The sequence below is a fragment of the Magnolia sinica genome, chromosome 3 (genome assembly GCF_029962835.1).
Source record: "Magnolia sinica isolate HGM2019 chromosome 3, MsV1, whole genome shotgun sequence".
Taxonomy (NCBI): domain Eukaryota; kingdom Viridiplantae; phylum Streptophyta; class Magnoliopsida; order Magnoliales; family Magnoliaceae; genus Magnolia; species Magnolia sinica.
This window is the reverse complement of record NC_080575.1, coordinates 12,603,455-12,627,797: the sequence shown is the minus strand read 5'-3', so window position 1 is coordinate 12,627,797 and position 24,343 is coordinate 12,603,455. Positions and strand designations below refer to the sequence as shown.

The 24,343-nt window shown below is 38.5% G+C and overlaps 1 protein-coding gene across 1 annotated transcript in view; it reads right to left on the bottom strand.

Moving 5' to 3' along the window:
* LOC131239542 (beta-galactosidase 9) overlaps window positions 1–23,950 on the bottom strand; it is a 73,378-nt gene extending 49,428 nt beyond the window's left edge. The window contains exons 1-11 of the mRNA XM_058237300.1: window positions 23,720–23,950; window positions 20,289–20,384; window positions 20,056–20,168; window positions 19,185–19,251; window positions 18,154–18,246; window positions 17,721–17,864; window positions 17,439–17,527; window positions 10,692–10,797; window positions 6,885–6,972; window positions 6,584–6,708; window positions 5,378–5,578 (exon numbers count right to left, since the gene is read on the bottom strand). Of these exons, the coding sequence (XP_058093283.1) occupies window positions 5,378–5,578; window positions 6,584–6,708; window positions 6,885–6,972; window positions 10,692–10,797; window positions 17,439–17,527; window positions 17,721–17,864; window positions 18,154–18,246; window positions 19,185–19,251; window positions 20,056–20,168; window positions 20,289–20,384; window positions 23,720–23,899 (1,302 nt within the window). The 5' untranslated portion in view covers window positions 23,900–23,950. The remainder of the gene's footprint in view (window positions 1–5,377; window positions 5,579–6,583; window positions 6,709–6,884; window positions 6,973–10,691; window positions 10,798–17,438; window positions 17,528–17,720; window positions 17,865–18,153; window positions 18,247–19,184; window positions 19,252–20,055; window positions 20,169–20,288; window positions 20,385–23,719) is intronic.
* Window positions 23,951–24,343: the final 393 nt, after the last annotated feature.

Sequence of the window (24,343 nt, the reverse complement as noted above, 5' to 3'; positions counted from 1 at the left end):
GATGCAACAGTACGAAAACCCCCAAAATAACACAAAAAATATGCTGATTCCTACGTATCATGCAATATATTATACTGTATCACATGTTATCATGCGATATCAACTATACATTGCCGATATCACAATTTATCATGGTTTTTTTCTTTGTTATTATACTCAATATCGTCGATATCTATATCTATCGATATCGACAAACATTGACGATATCAAACAGGAACCTCATTCTTTTGTTATAAAAAAATAAATCCCCAATATCCAAAATTTCCCCTTTTCCCCTCAAACTTTTTCCTTCTAACTTAGTTGCGGGTGGATTTCGGTCCATCTTACACAAGGATTTGAGAGAAAAACGAAATTTTCAAACCTGAATCATCATCTTCTCGGATATGGGGTCGTTTCTCAATTGGTGAGATATTTTCCATTTCGATTCATTTATTTTTGTTTAAATCATATAAAATGAGTGTGAAATCATAAGAAATCCTTGATTCTTCACATTTTGCATGGAAAAGCAAGGATTTGAACTTTCAATTTCAAGATTTGAGTGTAAGGGTCCCGATTTGAGGAAAATTAGGGAAAATTCAAAATTTTCCCAATTTCACCCAAATTACTTGCAATGTTGCACTCCAAAAATGAAATCAAGCATGTATGAGGCCTAATCTACTGATTTGTTTTAAAAAAATTTCAAATTTCGGAAAAAAAATATTAAAATATATTTATTTTTTTTCAAAAATTTCCCTCAACCAACGACCAATTGAGTGTAATTTCAAACTATTTAGGAGTCTTTGATGAATTTATCATCAAATACACTAATGTCCAAATTTGAGCGTAGGTGGCCTGATTTGGGGAAAATTGGGAAAAATTCAAAATTTCCCCAATTTCTCCCAAATTGCTTGCAATATTGCAGTCCAAACATGAAATCAAGCATGTATGAGGCCTGATCAATTGATTCGTATGGGGAGGAGCAATAGCATGCAGGTGTCAGATCTACCTTCAAATCCGAAAATGTACAAAGAGACGAGAGGAACACAAAAGAAATTAAAGGATATGTTTTAGTGGAGGGGATGAGAGGAAAGAAGGTTGGGAAGTTTATAGCGAAGTTTTTTATATATGATCAAATTCCCGTGAATGTTGCAGTGAGCCCACGCTCTAAGAATATGATAAATGAAGTACAGCGTGGGAGTGAGGGTGTGCAGCCGCCCACGCCCTTTAAGATCATGGAGAAATATTTGGATGATGAATGCGCGTAGATAAAGACTTACGTGGATTTATATAAGAAATCATGGGAGATGTACGGCTACACCATCATGTGTGATGGTTGGACCGGACTAATGAGGACGTTGGTCATAAATTATGTAGTCTACTATAGGGGACATGCGGTGCTCCTAAAGTCCATAGATGCCAGTAATAAGATTAAAAATGGGGACTACATTTACAAACTAATCCACAATGCCATGCAAGATGTTGGGAGGAAAAACATTGTGCAGTTTGTTACAACCAATGGGAGTGCATTTGTCAAGGTGGGAAATGATACATATTGGACCTCCTGTGCAGTTTGTTACAGACAATGGACAGGTATCATATATATTAGACCTCCCTGTGCAACCCATTGCATCGATCTCATGTTGGAGTCGATCGGGGATAAGCCGTCAGTGAAGACCGTTATTACTAACGCATGTTCGTCACGACCTCCATATACAATTACACATGGTTATTAGCCAGGATGCGCGAGAGGTGTGGTGGGGATATAGTGCACCCCTACGTGACGCAGCTCGCCACAAATTCTTAGACACGGGCAGGAGCTACGAGAGCTTTTCACATCTAATGAATACGCAGATTGGGATAGGAGGGGGAAGAGAGTAGCCTGGAGAACCAAGGAGCTTGTGTTGAACAACGCATTATAGGAGCGCGTGCGCAGTGTAGTGGCCATTCTGGAACCCGCTTATGGTATCGATGGTGGATGATGAGATAGATCCATCGATGAGGTCATATGCATCCATACACCTGATAAAAGAGGTCATCAAAGCTAAAGCTCCCAAGGTATAAGTGGGTGCATGCAATAATAGACAGACGTTAGGAAATGCACTTTCTCAGCCACTACAACTGGCAGATAAGTACTTATTATATAATTTATTTTTTTTGTCTATATGCTTCAGTACTTTGTTACTTCTTCGCATATCATGTATCCCCATTTTATTGTGCTGATGTGTAAATATTTAAATCATATTGGAATTCAGCGTATTTCCTGAATCCCAAATAACTCTACAGTTGAAGACTCTACGAAAACAAATCATTGAAGAGAAATGTACATGAAGTGATGATCACTTATTACCTGATTATTCAAGGAAAGACACCTTCGGTAGTGAGGTACATATGTTCCACACTTACATTTTTCCTATCTTCATCTTAACCATTTCATACTTACCCTTACTGTTATATGCCATCAACAAATTGTTAGATTCCATGACCCAATTGGAAGGTTCGATTGCCAGGCCGCGGTGAGGTCGAGGAGCACCATGATGGCATGTGAGTTGCCGCAGTAAATTAGTTTTCATATTATTTTAGCAAATTTGAAACTAGTGAAAAAAATATAATTCATAGGAAAATGGTGTGCCATGTACAAGACTGACTGTAAGGTTTTACAGTGACTGGTTATCCGTGTACTCTCGCAGATAGTCTCCTCATCACCCTTTGAAAGGAATTGGAGCACATTCTCCCCAATCCACTCAAATAAGCGCAACAAACTAGGGTACGATAGGCTTCAAAAGCTAATGCATTGTCACTAAAATATGAAGCTATGAGAGAGGTTGCTTCGCGCTGAAGGAAGAAGAAAAGCACACGGCCCACTGGACCTGATGGCAGTCAGACAGCATGCATATGTTAATGATGATGAGGACTCATTTTATCAGTGGGTTAGGTCGAATGACTTGAATACTTTGGATGGGCGACCAGAGCCGCATATAGCGGTAAAAGTAACGGAACAAGGGATTGATGTTGATGCACATGTAAAGCACAAAAGATCTCTTGATAAAGCATTTGACCCATTGACAAGGAGTCCGGAGGACAACCCGTGGCAGTCACTATCACGTGAGACACGTGGCAGGGAGACATTATCCGAATGCGGGGGGTGGTCCAATGATTGTGATGACAACAATGATGGTGAGGGTGATTGTGACTCTGGTGACAATAGCGATGATGGTAATGATGGCGACAAGGATGGTGGCGGCGAGAGGGACTCTCATAGGCCCCTTAGCCATTCACCGAGGATAGGTTTTTTTTTTTTAAGGTAATGATTTCTATTTATAAATATGAAAAAAGGATTACAGAAACAGGGATAATCAGCCCACTGAGATAGCGGACCAATTATTCACCAAGAAAAGATAAATTACAACCCTTCAAGGATCCAACATTAAAAGCCCATTCTATAATCAAATATTTCGCCCTTTGAACTAAATACTCCGCCGAGTTTGAGGTATCCCTGAAACATCTACCATTTCTTTCTTCCCACACAAACCACCAGACAGCTAAGAGGGCCATTCTCCAAATCTCCTTTCTTTGTTTGCCTAAAGTAGCACCTTGCCAAGCATTGAGCAGCCAACCCATAGAATCCGGAAAAGACCAGAACATTCCAAAAAGGGATAAGATCACTGGCCAGATTTGATTAACAAGAGGGAAGTGAATGGACAGATGGTCTACTGATTCTTCATTTCCCATACAACAAAGGCAAACATTTGTGCTAATCATGCCCCTTTTTCTCAAGTTGCCGATTGTCAAGACTTTTTCTTCCCAACAAGCCATCCGAAGGCCGCTATCTTTGGAGGAACTTTAGATTTCCACACTCATTCTCTCAAATTCTCATAATCGGCGGAGGATTTGCTACTAATAGAGATCTACAAGGATTTGACCGAAAAGGTGTTGGACTTGTCCAATTTCCATAGAAGGGAATCTTCACTATTCTGGACTAGTTTGTAAGAATTTATACGAGTGAGGAGGGCCATATAATCTTAGATCTCCCAGTCCTGGAGTTCTCTTCTACACATAAGATTCCAAACAATTTCCTCCCCCACTACGGTATATCAGTCTGCAACTTTGATGGATCGATTTGGAGCTAAACAAAATAAGCTCGGAAATTCTTCTTTGAGGGTAGCTTCTCCCATCCACACATCTTCCCAGAATCGGGTTCTTTTTCCATCTCCTATAGTAATACCAATGCCTTTTAAGGTGAGGATAGGGGTTTTTATCATGCCACCCAGGACACTGACCATGGTTTTCGTCCAGATGAACCACGACCCCGTACTATCATTAACAAGGCATACACTTGTAAGAAGCTACTGAAGAAGAAGAAGACCAAACAGTTAACAAAATTAAAGGAGCAGTTACTAGCAATATCCATGAAGGACACGGTCATGGGAGTATCAGAGGCTCCAGATGGGGATCACGAACAGGGGGGGGGGGGAGCTCAAGTTCCAAACCACAGCATGGATATGAATCACAAACACAGGAGAGTAGCTCAATTTTTGTGCCACAGTATGGGTATGGATATGGAACTAGTGGATATGTGAGGAGCAACTCCAGCAGTTACGGCTTATCGTTTTTTTTACTACGGTCAGGAGTTCACTTCTACATACGGGCAGGGATATGGGCAGCAGTATGGATATGAAGAGCAGTATGGATACCCAGGAGATCCACCTATGCCCATCCCATATCTATATTAACCACAAGCTGTGACGATTACACAATACCCACAGATGGGCGTATTAGTTCAATTTGGAGAGGGTAAGTACTAGCGTTATGTCAGGGACTGGTATCATTCTACTATGACCTGGGCACAATACTGTTAATTTGTGGAGCAACAGTATTATTCACAGCCCTGTCGAGATGGAAATGATGATTACGAGCCACTGCGCAACTCTATGTGAGTCTAGGCCACAGCCAATCACATCATTCAGAGGTATATTTCTCAATTTCTACTTTTGCTTTTGAATGAATTGATTGTGTTTTCATACATATCTTCATACATTTATAAATGTTATGTATTCAATTTTAATATAGTCGCATTAGTTCAATCAGACGGTGCATAGCTTAGGACCCTATACAAAGGAAACCTATTATGTGCACTTCTTTTTTGAGATGTTATGATTTAAAAGTATGTATTAAGGTCTTTTTTATCAATACCTGAAGTTTCATTGAAAAATTCAATTATTTTCCCAATGTTTCCCCATGTTTCCAAAAAGTGCGATAAATTACCTGATACAAAAAATATATCTTGTGCAATAACCGATACGTAACAATTACAATCCTGTTCACTTCAGGAAAATTCCAATGGTACCAGTACAATCAAATTGGAAAGAAAAAGAACTACAGCCAAAGGTTAGAGTGTTACCTTGGCAGTATTGAAAGCAACATTCTTACAATCTGGTAATATACTGACTGACCATGGTGGTAAAGAATAAACTTGACCAAGGAATTTCACACTAGCCGAATTATGTTCATCAATATTTGCAAGAAACGCTGAGCAGATCTCATCTCCTGATAGGCTTGAGCTCAGATCTTCAGTGTGACTAGAACCACGGTAGACGTGTGCCTGAAAAAAGCCATTCCAAGTTTTAACAGGTGTTCAATACAAATCACTAAAGATTAAAAGTGGAGCAGTAAAAGCAAGGAAACATAATCCTGACAATAATTTATATGCATGGAAATAATTCCAAAAATTTTCAGCAATTAGCATTGGATTTTTTTTCTTGGAAACATTCTGCAAATTATTTTTGCAATTTGAGGCAAGATCATAGAGCTGACCCTAAATAGCAGGGGCAAGGTATGCTGATGATAATGATGGTGAAGAATATAATAATCAGAGAAATAACAAATATATTTCAAGGACAGTGATAATTCAAATAATGTCTGCCCATATTATATTCTAAATTAGGCAAAATATTAGTTTTCAAACAAATAGTGCCAAGTTTTTGGAGCTGAAATTCACAGCCCTTGTAAAACATACACCTCTTTGTTGTTTCATTCTTTTGAATTTGCATTTTTCAAAAGGTAAAATAAAACTTTTGGATTTGCCATTTCTTGGAAAAATCAGGAATGAATAAGAGGTGTATCAAATAATAGGGGGTGCAAATATCATTTCCTTGAGTTTTTAGTCCATCTTTCATCTTCTAAGACAACAGGACCCTAATGGTTTCCATTCGTGGACGATAAAAGATGGAACAAATTTTGAATCGGTAAAAATTGAAATTTTGATTTCAACAGTAGTCATCCTCATCAGCAAAGATTAAGAAGCACCACTTTTCTCAAAAGATGAAAATATTGTCATTGGACCTTGACCTCTTCCCTCAGTAAAACTTTTATCCAATGGGCCACATCGGAGGATGACAGATCATTCTACCAGTGAAAACAGGTTTTCAGAAGCTCAATAGAAAGTGCCTTTATGATCATTTTAGTTTGGGAAATTAATCTGAATTACTCATATTGTTCTAAGAAAATGATACCAGAAAATGCCAACTGAATCAAATAGATATTCCGTATTTGGCATGAACAGTTTAATGAACTAATGAGTAACGAGTATCGGTAACTAGTTGCCCACCTCTTGCTTTGGTCCCAAATTTATATATTCTGGTGCATCATCAACAGCAACTAAAGCCGGTTCACAGAGTTTTATAGCTGCATGTAGATCCTTCAAATGCCCCCACTTAGGCTGGCTCAGCAGGCCTAGAAAGAAGTGTAGATGTCATAAAATAAACCAACAAATAAGCATGTCAATTAAATAAACTGAAAAAAAAAAAAAAAGAATTAATCAATAGCAAAAAGTTAATAATGCCAAAGGTGAAATTGGATGGCAACTGAGAAATCAAGTTCTGTTTTTAAAGGAAGGAAGTATCACGCACCATATTCATCAAGAGGAGCATCATAATCATAGCTAGTTATATAGAACGGCCCACCAGAAGTCCGGCCAAAGTTTGTTCCCCCAAAGTACTGTTAGATTTAGCAAGAAAACTGTGAATTAGCCTATTAATGCATTGGGTTTGCAAATCAGTCAATGCCAGAAGGATGAAAACATGGATTCAATGATGCCTAAATAATGGATGCAAGAACTATGAGCTGAAACACACGCATCACACGATTCAATGATTTTCTTAATGGGGTTTGGAAAGAATGGGATCTCAAATATTAATCCACACCAATAAGCATGGTTACCAAGGAAAATTGAGATGAGAGATATATCTGCCGGTAACCAAGGAAAACATGAAAGATAAGAGACATCTGCTAAATATACCAAACAAAGTAAGCAAATGGAGGCAGCTAAGGATGGAAATGAAACATGATTAGAACCACTTTGGAAAAAGATAAATATGCCTGATAAAGGATAAGAATAAGGAATGCCACTCATTTATACATGCCCAACTGCATCTTCATTGCCCAGGGTTATTCTTCTATTTTGACCCTTTTATGTAATGTGCTAACTATTATGTATTACCCATATGCCACTTACATGGTCAATAACTAGTTCAATAATTCACTTTCTAGCTGATTAATTTGGAATCAGAGATTTAAGAGTATCAACATATATTGATCGTTCTGCGACCTTTTAAATCAAAATTGTAGCAAACCATTATAGGAATCTTAACATTTGATAATTCTGCCTGATTAACTGTCTCAATTCCACCGTCGAACAGTGGAGTTCTGTTTTAATTTCTGTCATGGAGATTACCCTTGACCTAGAGTTCCCAGCAGCTAGTTCTGTTTATATCAAGGCTCTGAAAGAATTACCCATGTGCTTTGAGAGTGCAGTTGATGATCTCGGTCATATGCACGAACTACGAAGCTTCTCAGCAGTCAGCAGTATGACTGGACAGAATGTTTCCTCTTTTAGGGGTTTCAGTTTGATGAAGTAGAGATACTTCACTTCCATATGTCACTGACAGTGGTCCTCAACAATGAATCTTAGGCCTCAAAGAACCCAAACGATTAACAATAACCTGGAAAAATGTTGATAAAACTTACTGTTCCCAAATAACAGATCTGTACTTCTGATGAGAAAACTGAAAAGGGTGGTATAAATATACTTTAAAAAAAAAAAAAAAAACAAACTCACTTTGGAGTAGATTCTCAATGAATCAATAAAAAACATTTGTCGTCTTTGAGGCAATGTGTCTCAACATCTACAAGCAACCAACCATGCCCCAAATAGCCACACAACATAAGCCTTAGAAAATTAGAACTGAACTTTTCCGAATTTACATGAAGATGTAAAACAACTCAACTGTAAAAAATCATTAAAATAAAAAATATAAAAAATTAAAGAACTACCAAAGAAATATTAAAATAAATGCCTCCTGAATGACATAGGCTTCTACCCTCTTATGATGTTGTTAGACCCAACAGACTCGCTCTATGAAGAGGGGAAGGGGGAAGGAGGGAGCGAGAGAGAGAGAGAGAGAGAGAGAGAGTCTCCTTCTTCAAATTTACAAGCAGATTTAAAGGAAATCGCCCCAAACCATGTTTTAAAAAAGTAAATAAATAAATAAAGAATCGCAAAGGAAGTCTTAAAATCAAGCCCTTGCGAATGCTATAGGCCTCGACCGTCTGGATAGATGTTAGACGGGGGTTCTGAAATTCCCAAAGAAATCGTAAAGTCCTTCCAAATGCTACCCACCAGGCTTACTCTATGCTGACATGCGCGTGCATGCGCACATGCACAAAGAGAGAGAGGGGGCAGTGAGAGTGCTTGGGACGTTTGGCAAGTAAGATGGTTTGATTTTAGGGGTTAAAAGAGGAGGATAGATCCTTTCTCAACCTCTGCATCCTAACTTCCCATTGCTTTGATACAAATCATACAATGTTAGCAAGATAAGAGAGAACGGAATTAGGTACACCACCATATGCTCTCAGCAGGGGCTTCATCTTCTATATCAGTCAAAACACAAACACTTAACTGATACAAAAGAGGATACACAATAATGTACAAAAAATTAAGGAAAAAGCCCCTATATATTAGTGTGTACACTATACATCCTTTAGCACCCAGGATTGGAGTAACTGGGTTATTGACCATTCACAACAATTTTGCTCTCTTGACACCTAGGCATAGGATACTCGACCATTCACAGAAATTTTGATGTCTTGACACGTTGGCACAAAGAAGTTTGTTAATGAAAACATCAGCTTACCGTTGAAACTGCCCTTCTTCTTACCATCACCAATTGTATTCCTCAAAATTCGTGGAAAACAAATAATATGTAAACTATTAGATTGGCCACATTACTTTTCTGCCACTGCTCCTCGTTAGCTGTTTCATACCACTCCAGAGTCCAGAATAATTGGCCTTAACCTTTGTTTCATACCAATCCAGACTAATCAACCTCAACTCCTTTTTTATGCTAGAGCAACCAGATGGATTTAATTTCTTACAGTCACACACATAACCACAATGACCTCTTCAAGTATTGACTTCTGCCCCACTCCCATGCAGGGGAGTTATGTACATAAATTGACACCAGCAACAATTGGAGTGGACAAGCCCTGCACCTATATATCGTTTATGATTCAACTTCACATCCAACAACTATGATAGAGACAGTACTAACAGTGACATTCAAGATACATTCAAGCTCTTGAAGCTATTGCTAAACCTCCAAAATAGTCAACCTTCCACCCCTTCATTGCTTGGAAAACTAACTAATCAATGTCAATATGAGGTGTTTGGATATGTAGAGTTGCATCCTTCTATGTGTGTACTGCCGTATACTGCCACCAGTAAAGAATGGTGGAAACACCCACCAAAGATGGGTTGGCAATTTTACCAATAGGTTAAGAACATTGACTGAAACTCTGCCTCAACTACACAATTAACAGGTGCCCAGGTCAGCCATTTGGACACGAAGTCAATTCTGCCAACTAGCCACTATTTCTTTATTACTTAAAAATGAAAAAGAATTAAAAGGCATAACCCTTTACCTTGGCTTATTCAATTCAATTAGGGAATGTCAAAACCAAGTCCAAATGAATCCACTAATTCTTATTCCAGGCTATCTAACAATGAGAGACCAACCACAGGAACTAGATCAGCTCAGCGAGTCTCGATTTGGATAGGCTGGTCTTGAAACCATGACTAAGACTGTGGCTTCCATCTATCTTGAAGACTTCTCTCTGCTATTTTAGTATTTCAAGACATTAATGTATAATGATCAAATTAACTTAAGGGCATGCTAGATATAATTAAACAGGAACTGAAACAATAGAATGTTCCCTTTGAGCATAAAATGGAAAATGACATGACAAACAAAAAGATGTCTCAATTAATGCAGACTATAACACTATAATTGTTTTGTGATTGGTAGGATTGCAACATTGCTTCAGAAGAGTTCTTTCTCTCTCTCTTTTTTTTTTTTTTTTGGAAGATTGATATAAGAAAAGCATTTATCAACTGTTCTTATTTAGCAAATCCAATTGTGCAGTTCCACTCAATTCAAATCAAAATTCAAAACAAAGCAGCAATTTTTAGAGAATTGATATCTAAAACCACCTGGATAGATGTACTTTCTTTTCTGCTTTTGCTAGTAAAATAGTACAACTTTGTCAAATTGAATTATTAAAATGACAAAGAAAGAGTATATTGGACGAGAGTGTACATAGTAGCTCCCTTTTCTATAAGTAACTTAGGCAGCCAGTTGTAACTCGGACATCGATTTTACCATATAATAATTGTGAAAGCTACCACCGCGTTGGAAAAAACGAGCTACAGCAAATGCATTGTCTTCGACAGGCCTATGAGGCACCCTTCCTCCCCAAGTTGTATACCTGTGGAAAAATCAACCTAAGGTGAAGCTGATGCTGATACCCCTTAACTAGCATCTATAGTCAGATGAAGCGTCATGCTAGATGTGAAAGTGGCCACACCACAGGAATCAGTAGAGATCGAAGTACTCATAACAGATATTGTGTACAATATCACAAATAATAATAATAATAATAATAATAAATCAAAACGAGTAAAAGGAATGAGCAACAATAGGGTTATTGGAATTTCATGAAGAATTGGAATGTTTCACGCTCCGAAATTAGGCACCCGAGTACGGAAACTCCAATCCCAAGTTCTCAGGTATGAACCTAGCAAAAATGCACCTGGGCGAGTTCCCACATGCTTATGCAGTCCGGTTAACATTCACCCATGATCAATAATCAGAGTAGCTTTAAAACAGTGGCATCAAAAGTTAAACAAAGATAACTAGACCTAGAATTATATGGCTAATATTCAAATTGTACAATTCCAAAAGTGGTGTCAACCCAAATGGAAACTACACAAGCCACAATATACATGTTCAAAACAAAACAAAACAAAATTATAAAGTATTTTGTTTTCGCCCAACACTCCAAATCGTCGCGGCAATGAAACGAGTCGATCAACACTTACCCATCTAAGATCTCGGTAGTACATGCTTCAACAATATCGTCTTATTGGTGTTTTAAATCATTGTCTCAGGTGGGGGTGAGTAGCTAACTCGGTGGTTCTATCTTCCTAAGTTACACTTGTTATCAATACAATCAAGCACAAGTAATGCTAGCATGAATAAACAACCACTTCCAATTTAGTCTTTTTACGTGCATGAATGCAATAATATGATGATGCATGATCCTCACAATCCAACATTCCCTCAACAAGCAACTTCAACGCCTATTTCGCATAATGCCAACATCCCATCATCACACGACTCCAGCGCCTTTCACAAACTACATATCCTAGCAAGTACCATGATATGCATGATTAGCCAAAAAATTATTCATCCCACTTCAAGCAGAAATTTGGCGAAGCCAGGATACCGCCATTGCATCACGAGTCTCTACCCGGATCACGTGGCTCGTTGCAACACGAAATGGCTTCTCAACAGTGTCCATTGATCCAATTTAGAGTTCGTCACCCAATAGTCCAACTTACGCACTCAACAACGGTAAGGGCTCATGGCCTTCATTAGTACTCAATGGTCACTACGGGGAGGCTTGTCACCTAATTTTTTATCAATATGATGGGTTCCTCACCCCATTTTTTTTACCAATATGGCATGCACGTTACCCTAGCATAGGCCGACAGCTCAGACACAGTGTCTCATACTACCATGACTGGCTCTTGAGTCTTTATAGGATCCTAACGCACTAACAGTTATAAATGAACTCAATTCAATGGTAACAGTGGTATCCCAGATTCTATTTGTGTGTTACACAATCATTAAGCATATAAATGGTCAGCCCTACCTTAGACTGATCCGATCGAAGACGGAGAACTACAACAAAGCCGGCATTGGGTGCAAAGCATCCCGTATAGTTCCAACTACCGTTGGTCATCCGTGTTCAACCTCGGTCGAATGTATAAGTCTAGGATAGCCAACCCAGAGCGAGTCATCCACTTAAGCGATTTGCAGGGCTCGATCCACACAACAACAATTCATGTTTGCAATACATAATCATAATCACATAATAACTTAATATCACAACATAGTATATCAATTAAATACATGTACGAGCCAGCACAATCCAATGTATATCAATAGAATCCAACATATATCATTAACACTAATCAATTGGTATAAAAGAGCTCTAACGGTAGAAAATTTCACATTGCTCAAGCATTTCATCAAACATGTTAGCTACCAACTTCAAATAACATTAGGGATGTAATAATAAAGTAATTTAAAGACAAATAACATATGAAATCCTAACAATAACAATAACAAAAAAATAATAATAATAAAATAAAATCATTATGTAACACTATCAAGAGTTGATAAAAAAGAAACCTGGAAGAATGGTCCACACCTTAGGAGGGTTTCACGCGATCTAATCGCGCTTAGGGTTAAGGTTTTGGGGAGGAAATGTCAAATCCTAAATCAATATCAAGGAAACACCATTAATAGCTAGAAATCTACATTAGGTTATGAAATCGAAAGGTTAAATGCAAGTCTTACCTCTGATCACAAATAATGATGGATTCGATGGAGGATTCGATAGCTCCAAGGGTTTGATCGATGAGATACTAACCCTCAAACACCAAGATCACCCACTCTCTCTCTCTCTCTCTCTCTCTCTCTCTCTCTCTCTCTCTCTCCAATTTCTACGGCAAATTTGTATGGAATGAAGAGGCTTCCCAAAATGAGGCTTTTATAGTCTCAGATGTGGTGCAAAAGGTCATAAAGGTCAGGTTTTTTATATATAATAATATGGTAGGTTGTTTCTAGCTGTTGGGGTTCACTGGGAGGTGTATGGGTCAATCTAAGCCGTAAGATAGTTGCCCCTAGTGGAGATCTACTATGGTTCGGATGTGTCGACCAACGGTTATGATCAAAAGTTATTTCAATGGCCACCGATTATTGATCGAGGTCGCGGCTATACAGATGTGTAAGATATTAACTTAGGTTGGTGTCCTAAATTTGGTCGTGATCAAACGGTCCAAAAGCCACAACTTCAGCAAAGTTTGGACGGAAATAATTCACTTAAGTTCTTAACAATTCCTAAAGACATTCGCACATTTCATGCTCACCTTGCAAGCCCAAGTCAAACGATTCGAGGTGCAGTCTCGACTCCATGTCCCGCGATGAACGTCAATCCTGCTAAAACAAACATATTTCTATAGTCTCGGGTTTAGTGACTCACTAACAAGCGGTCTAGAGCTTGTTCGGTTAATCAGGGCATTTCTCGAATGAATTAGGTCGCAAGATTTCTTAAGCGTGACAACTACGGTTTTGATTAGCTAAGTTCACAACCTGGCCTGATGCAAGACACATTATTTAATGTTAACATGAAAGAGTCCAAAAAGTTATTCAATTAACAAAATATGCTAACCTACCAAGTAATTAAGAGTAAACAATGAGAAATAAAATCTAATTTAACCTAAATCACATGCCCACATGCTAAGAAATCACATAAATCAATTAAAAATACGACCGATGGAAGGATAGAACTTCCAATTTAGCATAGGCACGTTCCACACTCAATGGACAAATTTGTAGGTTTTATGAATATGGTTAAGAATGAGAAAATCTGAAATTAGAAAAATTATAGTTCATGGAAATTGGGGATTTTGGAATTAGGATTTAGGATTTTTAGAAATTGGGAAAAAAAGAAAATTGAAGATATAGGAAGACGAGAAAAAGAATACCTTTCAAAGAAGAGAGAGGAATGATGTAAGACGAAGAAAACCTTTCGAAGAAGAGGAAAAGGAATGATGTACCTTGGAATCTACCACCAAACAAGCTTTTGCCCTTACACAATTTAATAGGAAGGGATGGTTTTTTTCAAAATAAAAAACCCTAGAAAATAATGAGGAAAATTCCTTCACATAATAGAGCTTCTGTCTTCTTCTTTTTTTCTTCTCAAATCTCCACTAGGGTTGGAACTCCACTCCCTTTGTGGTTTTATAATTAAAAATTTTGGAATTAAAATTCAGCATAATTACAACTATGCCGCTTGTTGGGGGAAAAAAGATGAGTCAATAGGTCGACTTATGAAATGGACTAACTCTACAAACCAACACGACCCCAATGGGATTTGAGCCTTAAGGGGCATCTACCACCGAATACAGGTCGACCTTCAAGGAGATCGATGCAGCTATAAGGACACTCAAAGAGGATGCAACTGTAAGTCCACTCAAATGGCCAACTGCCGACCTAACCTATAGGTCGGCTATAGCTCAGCTATAGGCCGGCCATAGCTCAACCATAGCTCGGTCATAGCTCGGTCATAGCTTGGCCATACCTCGCCCATAACTCGGTATAACCTCTAACGCAAGGTAAATACCAAGCTAATGGAAGGCTCAATATTACTTACGCCTACTATATCTGACACCTCTATCACCCAACCTTTTCCTGAACCAACAATCTGGGAATCTCTCCAACGACCCAAAGATCTCCCCTAAGATCTTCAGAGGATCAAATCCGATCCCAAGAACCTCAGATGACGATAATCTTAAGAGAATCCCAGACGAATCTGGATATCTATGCAGAATGATCTCCAACATATCAGGGAAAACTCCTTATGGCATGATCTTCCTTCTCTTATAAATAGAGATACCCCCAACCAACATAAGGTACGCATACATATCCTAACTAACTCTTTTCCCTAAGATCCTAACCTACAAAACCCAATAGCCTGACTTAGGCATCGGAGGGTCCCCTGTACAAGCCAGGGTCTCCTTTGTCTATTTCCTTCATCTGTGCAGGTCCTGAAGGGTTAATCAAAGAGGGTCTACCAGAAAACTGCATCAACACCACTCACTTAAGTAACTGAAGTAAAGTGGCCCATCAGCCAAAATAAGAAAACTAAAACATATATTATCAATCCCAACCATTAAATAAATCCTTAAAATAACAAAAAACCTAAAGAAAGCAAGATCATAGCCCAAAGGACCTAGATTAGGAAGATATGGTGGCCCGATGGCCTGATCGACAAGATTCAATGGTCAGATCAACACGAAATAGAAATCCTATGACTAAAATAGTTTCTTAAGCAACCCACATGCATCATCCCAAACTGGGGTCTTCCTTATGCACGTTCAATGCATGTGGGGTCTTCAAAATTGCCATTGAGAACTCGTCTCCCATCCACAAAGAAAGTTGCGTTGATGTGAGTGGTCATCTCTGTCTCTGATACACCCGAGTTAGATCCTCTAATGTCCCCATCATGGCCTTTTAGCAATTAGCGGAATTGACGATTTGGCTCTAATCAGCCTAATTAAGAGTCCTAATTCAACTAAACTGTAAATTATCTAAAATAGCAAAATATACACACACACAAAAATCTTAATTTAATCACAAAGGATAATTCCTGACATGATTATAATTCCTGACATGATTAGAAGCAATTCCTGAGAAGACACTGAATGCTAAAACTCTAAGATGAAAAAGAGACATCCGGCCCATCGGCAACTTGCAATTGCAGAAAATTTCAATTTCAACAGGTCTACTGCATGTTATGTTTTTGGCACTTTTAATTAGTAAATTATTTTTGTAATTTTTCTGATATTTCATCATCAAGTCTACTTTTACCCACACCAAATTTCATTCCATTTCGAGTTCCAGAAATTTTTAAAATTTTCTAAAAGTACCAGCTATCTGAAACCAACGATTTTCTAAATAGTTTCCAAAACGTCCTAAAATCAACCTCCTTTGAGTTTAGTTTTTTTTTTTAATTTATTTTTCTATAAAACTAGATTCATCAAGATTCGTTTTGGCTTTTGAAACACCTCAATTGGAGTTGTATTGAAGGATACACATATTTTTGAAGCCAGTGCACTAAAGCTGTCAATTGCTTAACATTGTTGTTCATTGCTGGATGCATGGTGACGGTGACACCATCGACCGCTATCCAGATGGTGACGATGGCACCGTCGGCCACTACCCAAAAATCCACATTTTTCACGGTGGCACTGTGAATCTCATGGTGGCACCATGGGTTGTTGTCCATGCTCCCCAATATTCACAACTTCCACTCGGTCGGGTGGTTTTGGTGGACCCAAAATCACTCCTTTTGGTCCCAAATACATGTGAATACACGTACAGACATGCACTCAAATCAAGAAATTGAAGGTAACACCCAAGGACATTCAGTTCCCAAGTTGGCAAAAATCTAGGGCGTTACAGAATGTCATCTTATAAACCTTTGTTTCCTCTTGGTCTTGCTTATATCTCTTTACTTTAAAAAAAGTTTGTTTCCTCTTAAATTGGAAAATCATAATGTGGGATTGTTTCCATCTGTCTATCTCTAGAGTGAGGAACCATTTTACTAGCTCATCAATGACATTACGATGATCTCCCTCTACAAAAGGAGCAGAAGCTATAAATTAAGCAAATGTATACATAGTAATTGAAGTAGGTATTCCGTCATAACAGTGTTTTAAAATCTGAAAGTACTGCAGATGATGGATCTGGTATGGCCACCAAAGACATCCATCCACAAGATCTTCTGGGACGATACCCATGAATGTTACCTAAAAGTTTAGGTTGACAGTATCAAAATGCAAAGGGATCCTCCCAATCCTAAGTACTGATGTTGTTTTGCAGACAGATTGTTGTCAGCTTAACATAGTACGCAAAATAGTCTTCCAAAATTCTGTGGGTACCGATAAGACAAATTATTACTCAACTTCTGCTTGTGTGTGTTTAATCATATCGTGTGATGACAACGTGCCTTGGGAAAACCTTCCTTCCTGCAAAGCATACTGGAGAAGATATTTCCAAATCTTGAAGTAACCCAAACTCAGATGCTGCTCTAGTTGAATTGTCTTTTGGAAAAACTAAATGGGGCAAAATCACACGTGTGTGCACATGCGTGCATCTATGGATGGAAATTGGAAAGTGAAACAAATGCTCTTGCCACAGGAACCATTAAGTGGAGATAAGAAACAAATAAAAGATTGGAGCAGACTGCACAACAATCATATGGCACCATCATACCATCCATTCCAATCTTCTGTCCAAAGTGCCGGTTTTTTATAAGAATTAGGCTTGAAACCATCACAATAATATCCATTGCACGCATCTATCTGTGAAAGAAAAAGAAGAGGTAATAAGAAAATAAAACATGTATTTTCCGAATATGGGAAGACTATCCTGAGTTGTTCCAACACTATAAAAGCCAAGCTAGACAACAGATTTAGGCTACACAAATCGAAATGGAATACTAATTGGAATGGGGAAAAAAAATACAAGACAATAAAATTAAGGTGAAGAAATTACGATATCTTCTGGAGCATCAGTTTGCTTGCACATGACCCACGGAACACCAGCACCAAGCGCATGTGCCATTCTTGCCGCCCATTTAATATACTCCTTCCCCCTCTGGCCATATTTACTTTCAATATTTCCATATTCATTCTCTATCTGTTAAATTCGCTTCATGTTATTCAAAATCTTGTATTCTTGGAACAATATTCACAAAGAATTTAAGTCAAGAACTCAAAAAGCTACATAATGAGTACACTTGATGCCTAGTCCCAAAGAAACAGCTTCTATCAGTTTAGCCTTTCAGTTAACTACCCAGACATAATGAATACCCACAGCAGATAAAAAAAGTGCAGAGATGATCCCAGCACACCCATTGCTATCATGAATTCAGAACCTTTAAGCAAATAGTTCATGTTTAACTGAATTCTAGAGACACTATTCCGACCTGCAATAATATGATGGGACCACCTTGCCATGAAAAGAGCATTTCTTGTTGCATCAGATCCACCATCTTCTTAACAAATCTCTGCATCTCCACCTACAAAAAAGAAAAATAATAAAAATGGTGGTCATGATTGTCAACACCATGTTCAGTTTTAACCATCTCCAAGCATAAACTTGATGTTCAAGGAGCTCGTCAATAACTGTGGATTGAAAATAGCATGTACTCAACACCAGAAGACGGCACTGCTCTATAAAATCCCGGAATTCAGTTACCCTAAGAACACAATGAATGTATTTTTTTTATAAAAAAAAAAGGGGACAAGACTTCAGTTTGCATTCACCGCCATTTTTTAAATAGGAGTCGCACAACGCAATCTGGCATACGAGCACGTCAATCTATATTCCTGAAATTACATTGATCAAATGACCCTAACCACCCAATTAGTGGCCATCAAATGGAGGCTAGAAATAAATTGGTCCATTTTCCAAAATTAATGGGCGAAACAAGATGGTTATGATCATTCAAATTGGTTGGATTTTGTATGCTCCACCCACAGAGCAGCCCACAATTCGGACAGTCTGGATTCTATAAATGCACGCCACAGGTATATGAATGAGTCAACACCATCTCGTAAATGGTGCTGCATGCAAACCAGAATCCAGCCCAAAAGTTTTTTTTCCCTTTAATATGTGTGGTTTGGTGCTACATTTATAAAGATGTAGCATAGATCTTGAAGCTTCGGGGCCTTTTCCTTTTTACTATCTAGCCCAAAAACAACCAAAACATATTTCTCAGACTGTTAGCTTTTCCATGTAGAGAGGAAGTGAAAGGAAGACATACAACATAAATCATTTGTTTACAGTGAGGTACAAAGCATCGATAAGTTGCTTCCACCATGTCAATGAAAAGATATTAAAATGCTTCATAGCATTCAATCACATACATTTCAGCATAAGCAACTTTTCTATCCTACATGCAAACGTACATACCCAGATGCAAATGCCATGCATGCATGCTGACAAACATAATACCTTGAATGGTTCATTGTCGGTTCGGAATTCTATGCCAGGGACATCACGCAACCACACTGGGAAACCCCTGCAAAATCCATCTACCAAATTAACATGAAAAGTCCCATATAATTTTCCTCGTTAAACGAGATCTGCTTGTCTTATCAGGAGCATAATACTGCATGTGCTATGGATAGATCCTTCGCAAGTCTAAAAGTTGCATAACAACATTCATATCGATATAATCATTGCTAAAGTAACACTTAGGGAATGGCCTGAATATCTTATATATCGGTGTGTGTCAGCGTGCACTCATGTGTGTGTGTGTGTGTGAATATATGTATATAACAAAAGGATGACAGGAATATCAAGTTTTATTATCAAGAATAGATGCAATCATTTATTTACTCTAATCAGCATCTGGAAGTCGTGACCCAGGCAAGTTGAGATGCTCTTATCATCCAAGATAAGGAACACAAGACAAATAAAAGGCACACACTGGAATGAACATGTCAGATGCAGGCAACATTCAAAATTTCAAATGCATTTGAGAATCAGTTATGTGATTAGGCCAGTATCATTAACATGAAGAAATAAAATGAAATCCCACGTCCGTTGCAACCAACTACATCCCAAATAAAGAAGGATGATTAATAGTAGCCTGTAAATTTCAAAAGAAAACTTCTTTTGCAGAGAGAGAGAGTGGTAAAGAGGTCAAGAAATGCTTTGATATTTGTGTTTTTTTCTTTTTTTGTTTAGGTGTACTAACGCATTCTGCGTGTTCCAGGTTATTGAAACTATGAAGTAGAAGTTGGGGTAAAAAACAATGGGAGTTCGTGTTTGTGGGTTGATTTTAACATTACAAATAATATTAGAAAGAAACGGAGGATACCCAAAATTCCACTCTGCGCACACATAAGGGCCTATACGTAGATGAAAATAAAGTCCAGCTGACCCCACCAGCTTTACAAACTTGACGATATCATATCTTCCTTCAAAATTGTACTGCATGCAGCATCAAAAGAAAAGGTTGTATTTTAGCAAAGCCAAAATAAGACCCCATACCATCACACATGGTATGCGATCTAAGAATCTAAGGCTCAGACAAGAAAACACATGAGATACCTGTCCTCTGATGGGTTCATGCCCATTCCAAAATGCATAAGTTTGAATAACATCTGCCCCACCTTCCTTGCTCTTCGCAATCAGATCAGGCCACATCTGACATCATCTCAAACATTTAAGGCTCAACACAAGAGTTACATGGATCCCGTTAAGAGACACACAAAAAAGTAGAACACTAGAATGCATTCAATGATAATTATGATGATGGTATTATTAAGCATGCCAAGGCAAACAAGAGAGACCGTGGTAGGAAGAGCAAGAGAAGAAAATGAATTACTTAAAATTGTGAAAGAAAGTAGATCCTAACAAAGAATATGGCCCATGACATACTGTTATTTGAATGTTGCTTGCAATAAATGTAATATTAGCATCCTAGTGCTCTAAATGACAGAGAAAGTCCATAAATGCGGACAAACTTCCTCCACTCGTGAAGTTTTAGTTGCATACAAAAGTAAAGTTCATCCGCAGGATTCAGGGCTATAATTAGAACATTAAACTATGAAAACACAAATTTTACTGTCTGATTTTTAGCAAAATGTGAGCAAATCAAAAAGTTATGAACAAGAAGAGATTATTAGAGAATTTAAACAACACCATTAAACTTGCAGTAAACAACACTTTAAGATACTCTTAGACCATCATCATCATCTTCTAAGCCTTATACCAACCAAATGGGGTCAGCGACACGAATCTTCTTCTGCCATTCCACTCTTACCTAGGACCTTAACCCCATTTAGACCATATGTCATCACGTAATTTCTTATAACCTCCACCCATGTCCTTCTAGGCCTTCCACTTGCCCTTTTAGAGCCTTCAACTTGCACCAACTCACTCCTAATTAGCGCGGTTCTTGGTTTCCATTGCACATGACCAAACCATCTATGTCTACTTTCCCTTATCTAATTACCTATTGGTGCTACTCCTAAGTTCCCTCAAATGCATTGATTTCTATTTCTATCGTTGTCTTGTCAGTCATCCATCTCAACATCCTCATTTCAGTGACGACCATCCTGTGAAGATGTCATTCCTCAACTACCCAACATTCTGCCCATAAAGCATGGCTGGTCTTATAGTATCATATAAATTTCCCTTAGATCAAAATAATAATAATAATAAATAAATAAATAAATCAGCAGCCTAAAATGAAATTCAAGCACAGCACAGAATTCAAAAGTGTGCAAGAAAAGAACAAATTATGAGAAATTCCAAAATGATCAATAAAAGAGCACATATTACGACATATTAAACCACGACATATATGAATGTGATAGATGAAAACAAGCAAAAAAAAAAAAAAGAGAGAGCAATTCAAATAGCTATTGAATTAGAACATATTACAATAGAATTCCAATAGAATCATCACACAGCACTCAAATTCATTCCTGAAACTCCACCGGAATCATGTTGGAAATTGAAAACAAACTACACTTCCAAGTCCATAGACCACAGGTTTTCAAGGTTAAAAGTTGAATAAGAAAAATAGAGCTTCTGTAACTTGAAATTTTGGAAAGATCACATGGTAGGTTTCCATCAATAGGTTGAGAAATCATAGAGAGCTTGTCCAGTTATACCAATAAATTGGGGGAGGGGGAGACTTCTACAAAGAGACCATGAAGATTCCTCATCTTCAAGTACCTTAAAGTAATTATCTTGTGTGATTTTCAGAGATAATAAAACAAAAATAAAATTTTGATTTCGTTGGTTCTTTCAACATTTTGTCTCGAGCATTGATCATATGGTGCAGCTTGTCGCTTTTGACATAAAAAATGATTTGGTTGGTTCTTTCAGCATTTTGTCTCGAGCATTGATCATATGGTACACCTTGTCACTTTTGTAGCAGGATTTATGCCATACTCTGGCAGCGAATGGCAGATCACACATGCATGCTGCATCCACTGTATATGTCAAAGACATGTAAATCAATTTGGACTGTCCAAATCATGGGCCCCACTGTGGATCGATCACGGCCTGAAATCACACTGACAGAAAATAGTCAAACAATTCGATTTTACCATTGAATACTTGACCATTTTCTTTCCAACCATCCTCTTTAATAGTCACAGATCTAACGTTTAGGATCCTCCCATCGTTGTAACTTTCCAGGCACCCCCCAATCCATAGTGACGCCAATGACTTCGACAGCATAGATCAATGCACATGCATGCCACATGTCCAATAAATATGCACGTGCATACGATCCACCATGTGCTGCCACAATATGGCATAATTCCTCCTTTATAGCATGTCCATAGTGTTTTTTAGGCATGTAGATGATTAGTTGGTGTCAGAACATGAATCACTATCAGGGAGATCTCTGTTTGCTTGAAGTGAGTGGACTTCACATGCAATATACAATACCAGAGGTGTAGATAATGAACCACATTACATCCAAATAGGAATGATCCAACGAAGGTTTATGCACAGGATAGTTAGTTGGATGGAACAGTTGGATACTACAGATAGTGTGAAGTTGGATGGATGGGACTGGCCATGAATTGCACTAGCCCCCTATCACCCCAATAGGAAGATCCTAGCCATCCAATCAAGAGTGTGAAAAATGGACAATCACTTCACCATGATCAGTTGATCCTAGCCATTCAATCAAAGGTCCTAAAAAATCAATTCATCTAATTACATGAACTTAGGAATCTGATAAACAGCCAGAAAAATGGATAGTTACAGCATTCTGATTGGATGATCCCATCCATCCAATCAAGACCCTAAAGTTAGACAGATACTTCACCCTGATCAGATGACCTGGCCATCTGATCAAGACCCTAGAAAATAGACGGTTACCAAGGGTCCATTTTCAGGTTCTACAATCATCTAATCATAATGTTCGGAGTCCCAGTGTAATCCATCGTTAACCACCTATCCAACACTCCTTTTGCATCAAAACAGGGCCCAGTAATGGTGCAAACGTCAGTACATCAGTCTAGCTACTTTGCAGGCTCTTGATCAGATGGCTAGGATCTTCTGATCAAGATAACAGGTGGGGAAGGGCAATCAATGGCAGGCCCCACCTATCCAACAGTCCTCATATGTCAAGGCAGAGTCCATCAACAAGAGCAAAGACTAACCTTACACAGACTCTTGATAGGATGGCTACGATCATCCAATCAGGACGATACAGGGGCCAATCCAACCATCCTTGTTCACCAGAGGACTGGCCCACCATCCAGAGCAAACTTCAAAGGAGTACGCAGCTCCGCAGGCCAAGTCAAATAGCTACTAAATTTCAAAGAACAATAAAAGAATTCCGACACTCAATCATCAAGCTATCCTGAAACTCAAGGCGGATTAAACTGCGATGAATGCAAGCACAATAATCGAAATAAGAACTACGATGAATGCAAATACAATATTCGAAATAAGAACGGAACGGAATTGGAATTTAGAACAGATGGGAGTGGAATTTTCATTTTCCATACATCAGGTGTCGCTCGAGGGTAATGGATGCCAGAGGAAATAAGCATGCGCCGCTTGCCGTCGATGATCAGAGCTCTGTGATCGTAGCTCACGTTGAAAGGCTTGAAGAATTCAGCGCAGATTGCCATTTGCAGAATCGCAGTAAGAACGAGAAATTCCAATACCCTTCGAAAATCTGCCATTCTCTCTCTCTCTCTCTCTCTCTCTCTGCAAAGGTTAATGTCCGAAGAGATATAGAGAAAAGAGCAGAGACGGAGAGTGGGAACTCATATGGTAGAGCCGGCTCTATGATATCATTGTAGGGGCCTCATGTTACCTTAATACATGGAAGAAGATCAGGTGGATCTGGACCGTCCACATGGTGGAAACTGGTATGGATGGCCCACGGGCTAAATATCAAGTGGATCAGACAGTTATGATTTCCCACGTGTACAGTTTTCAGAGAAACACGTGAGTGTGGAGCCTCTGATTGGTCATCCAAGCCGTTGATATAATTGTCCCCTTGGATGAGGATGTGATCGAATTTTTTCGTGTTGGGAGATTCTAAGGCGACTTTTTTCATGTGAACTGCTCTTGTATTTTTCCACGGACCGTTATTTCCAGGCCACTGCCCCGAATAATCGGAA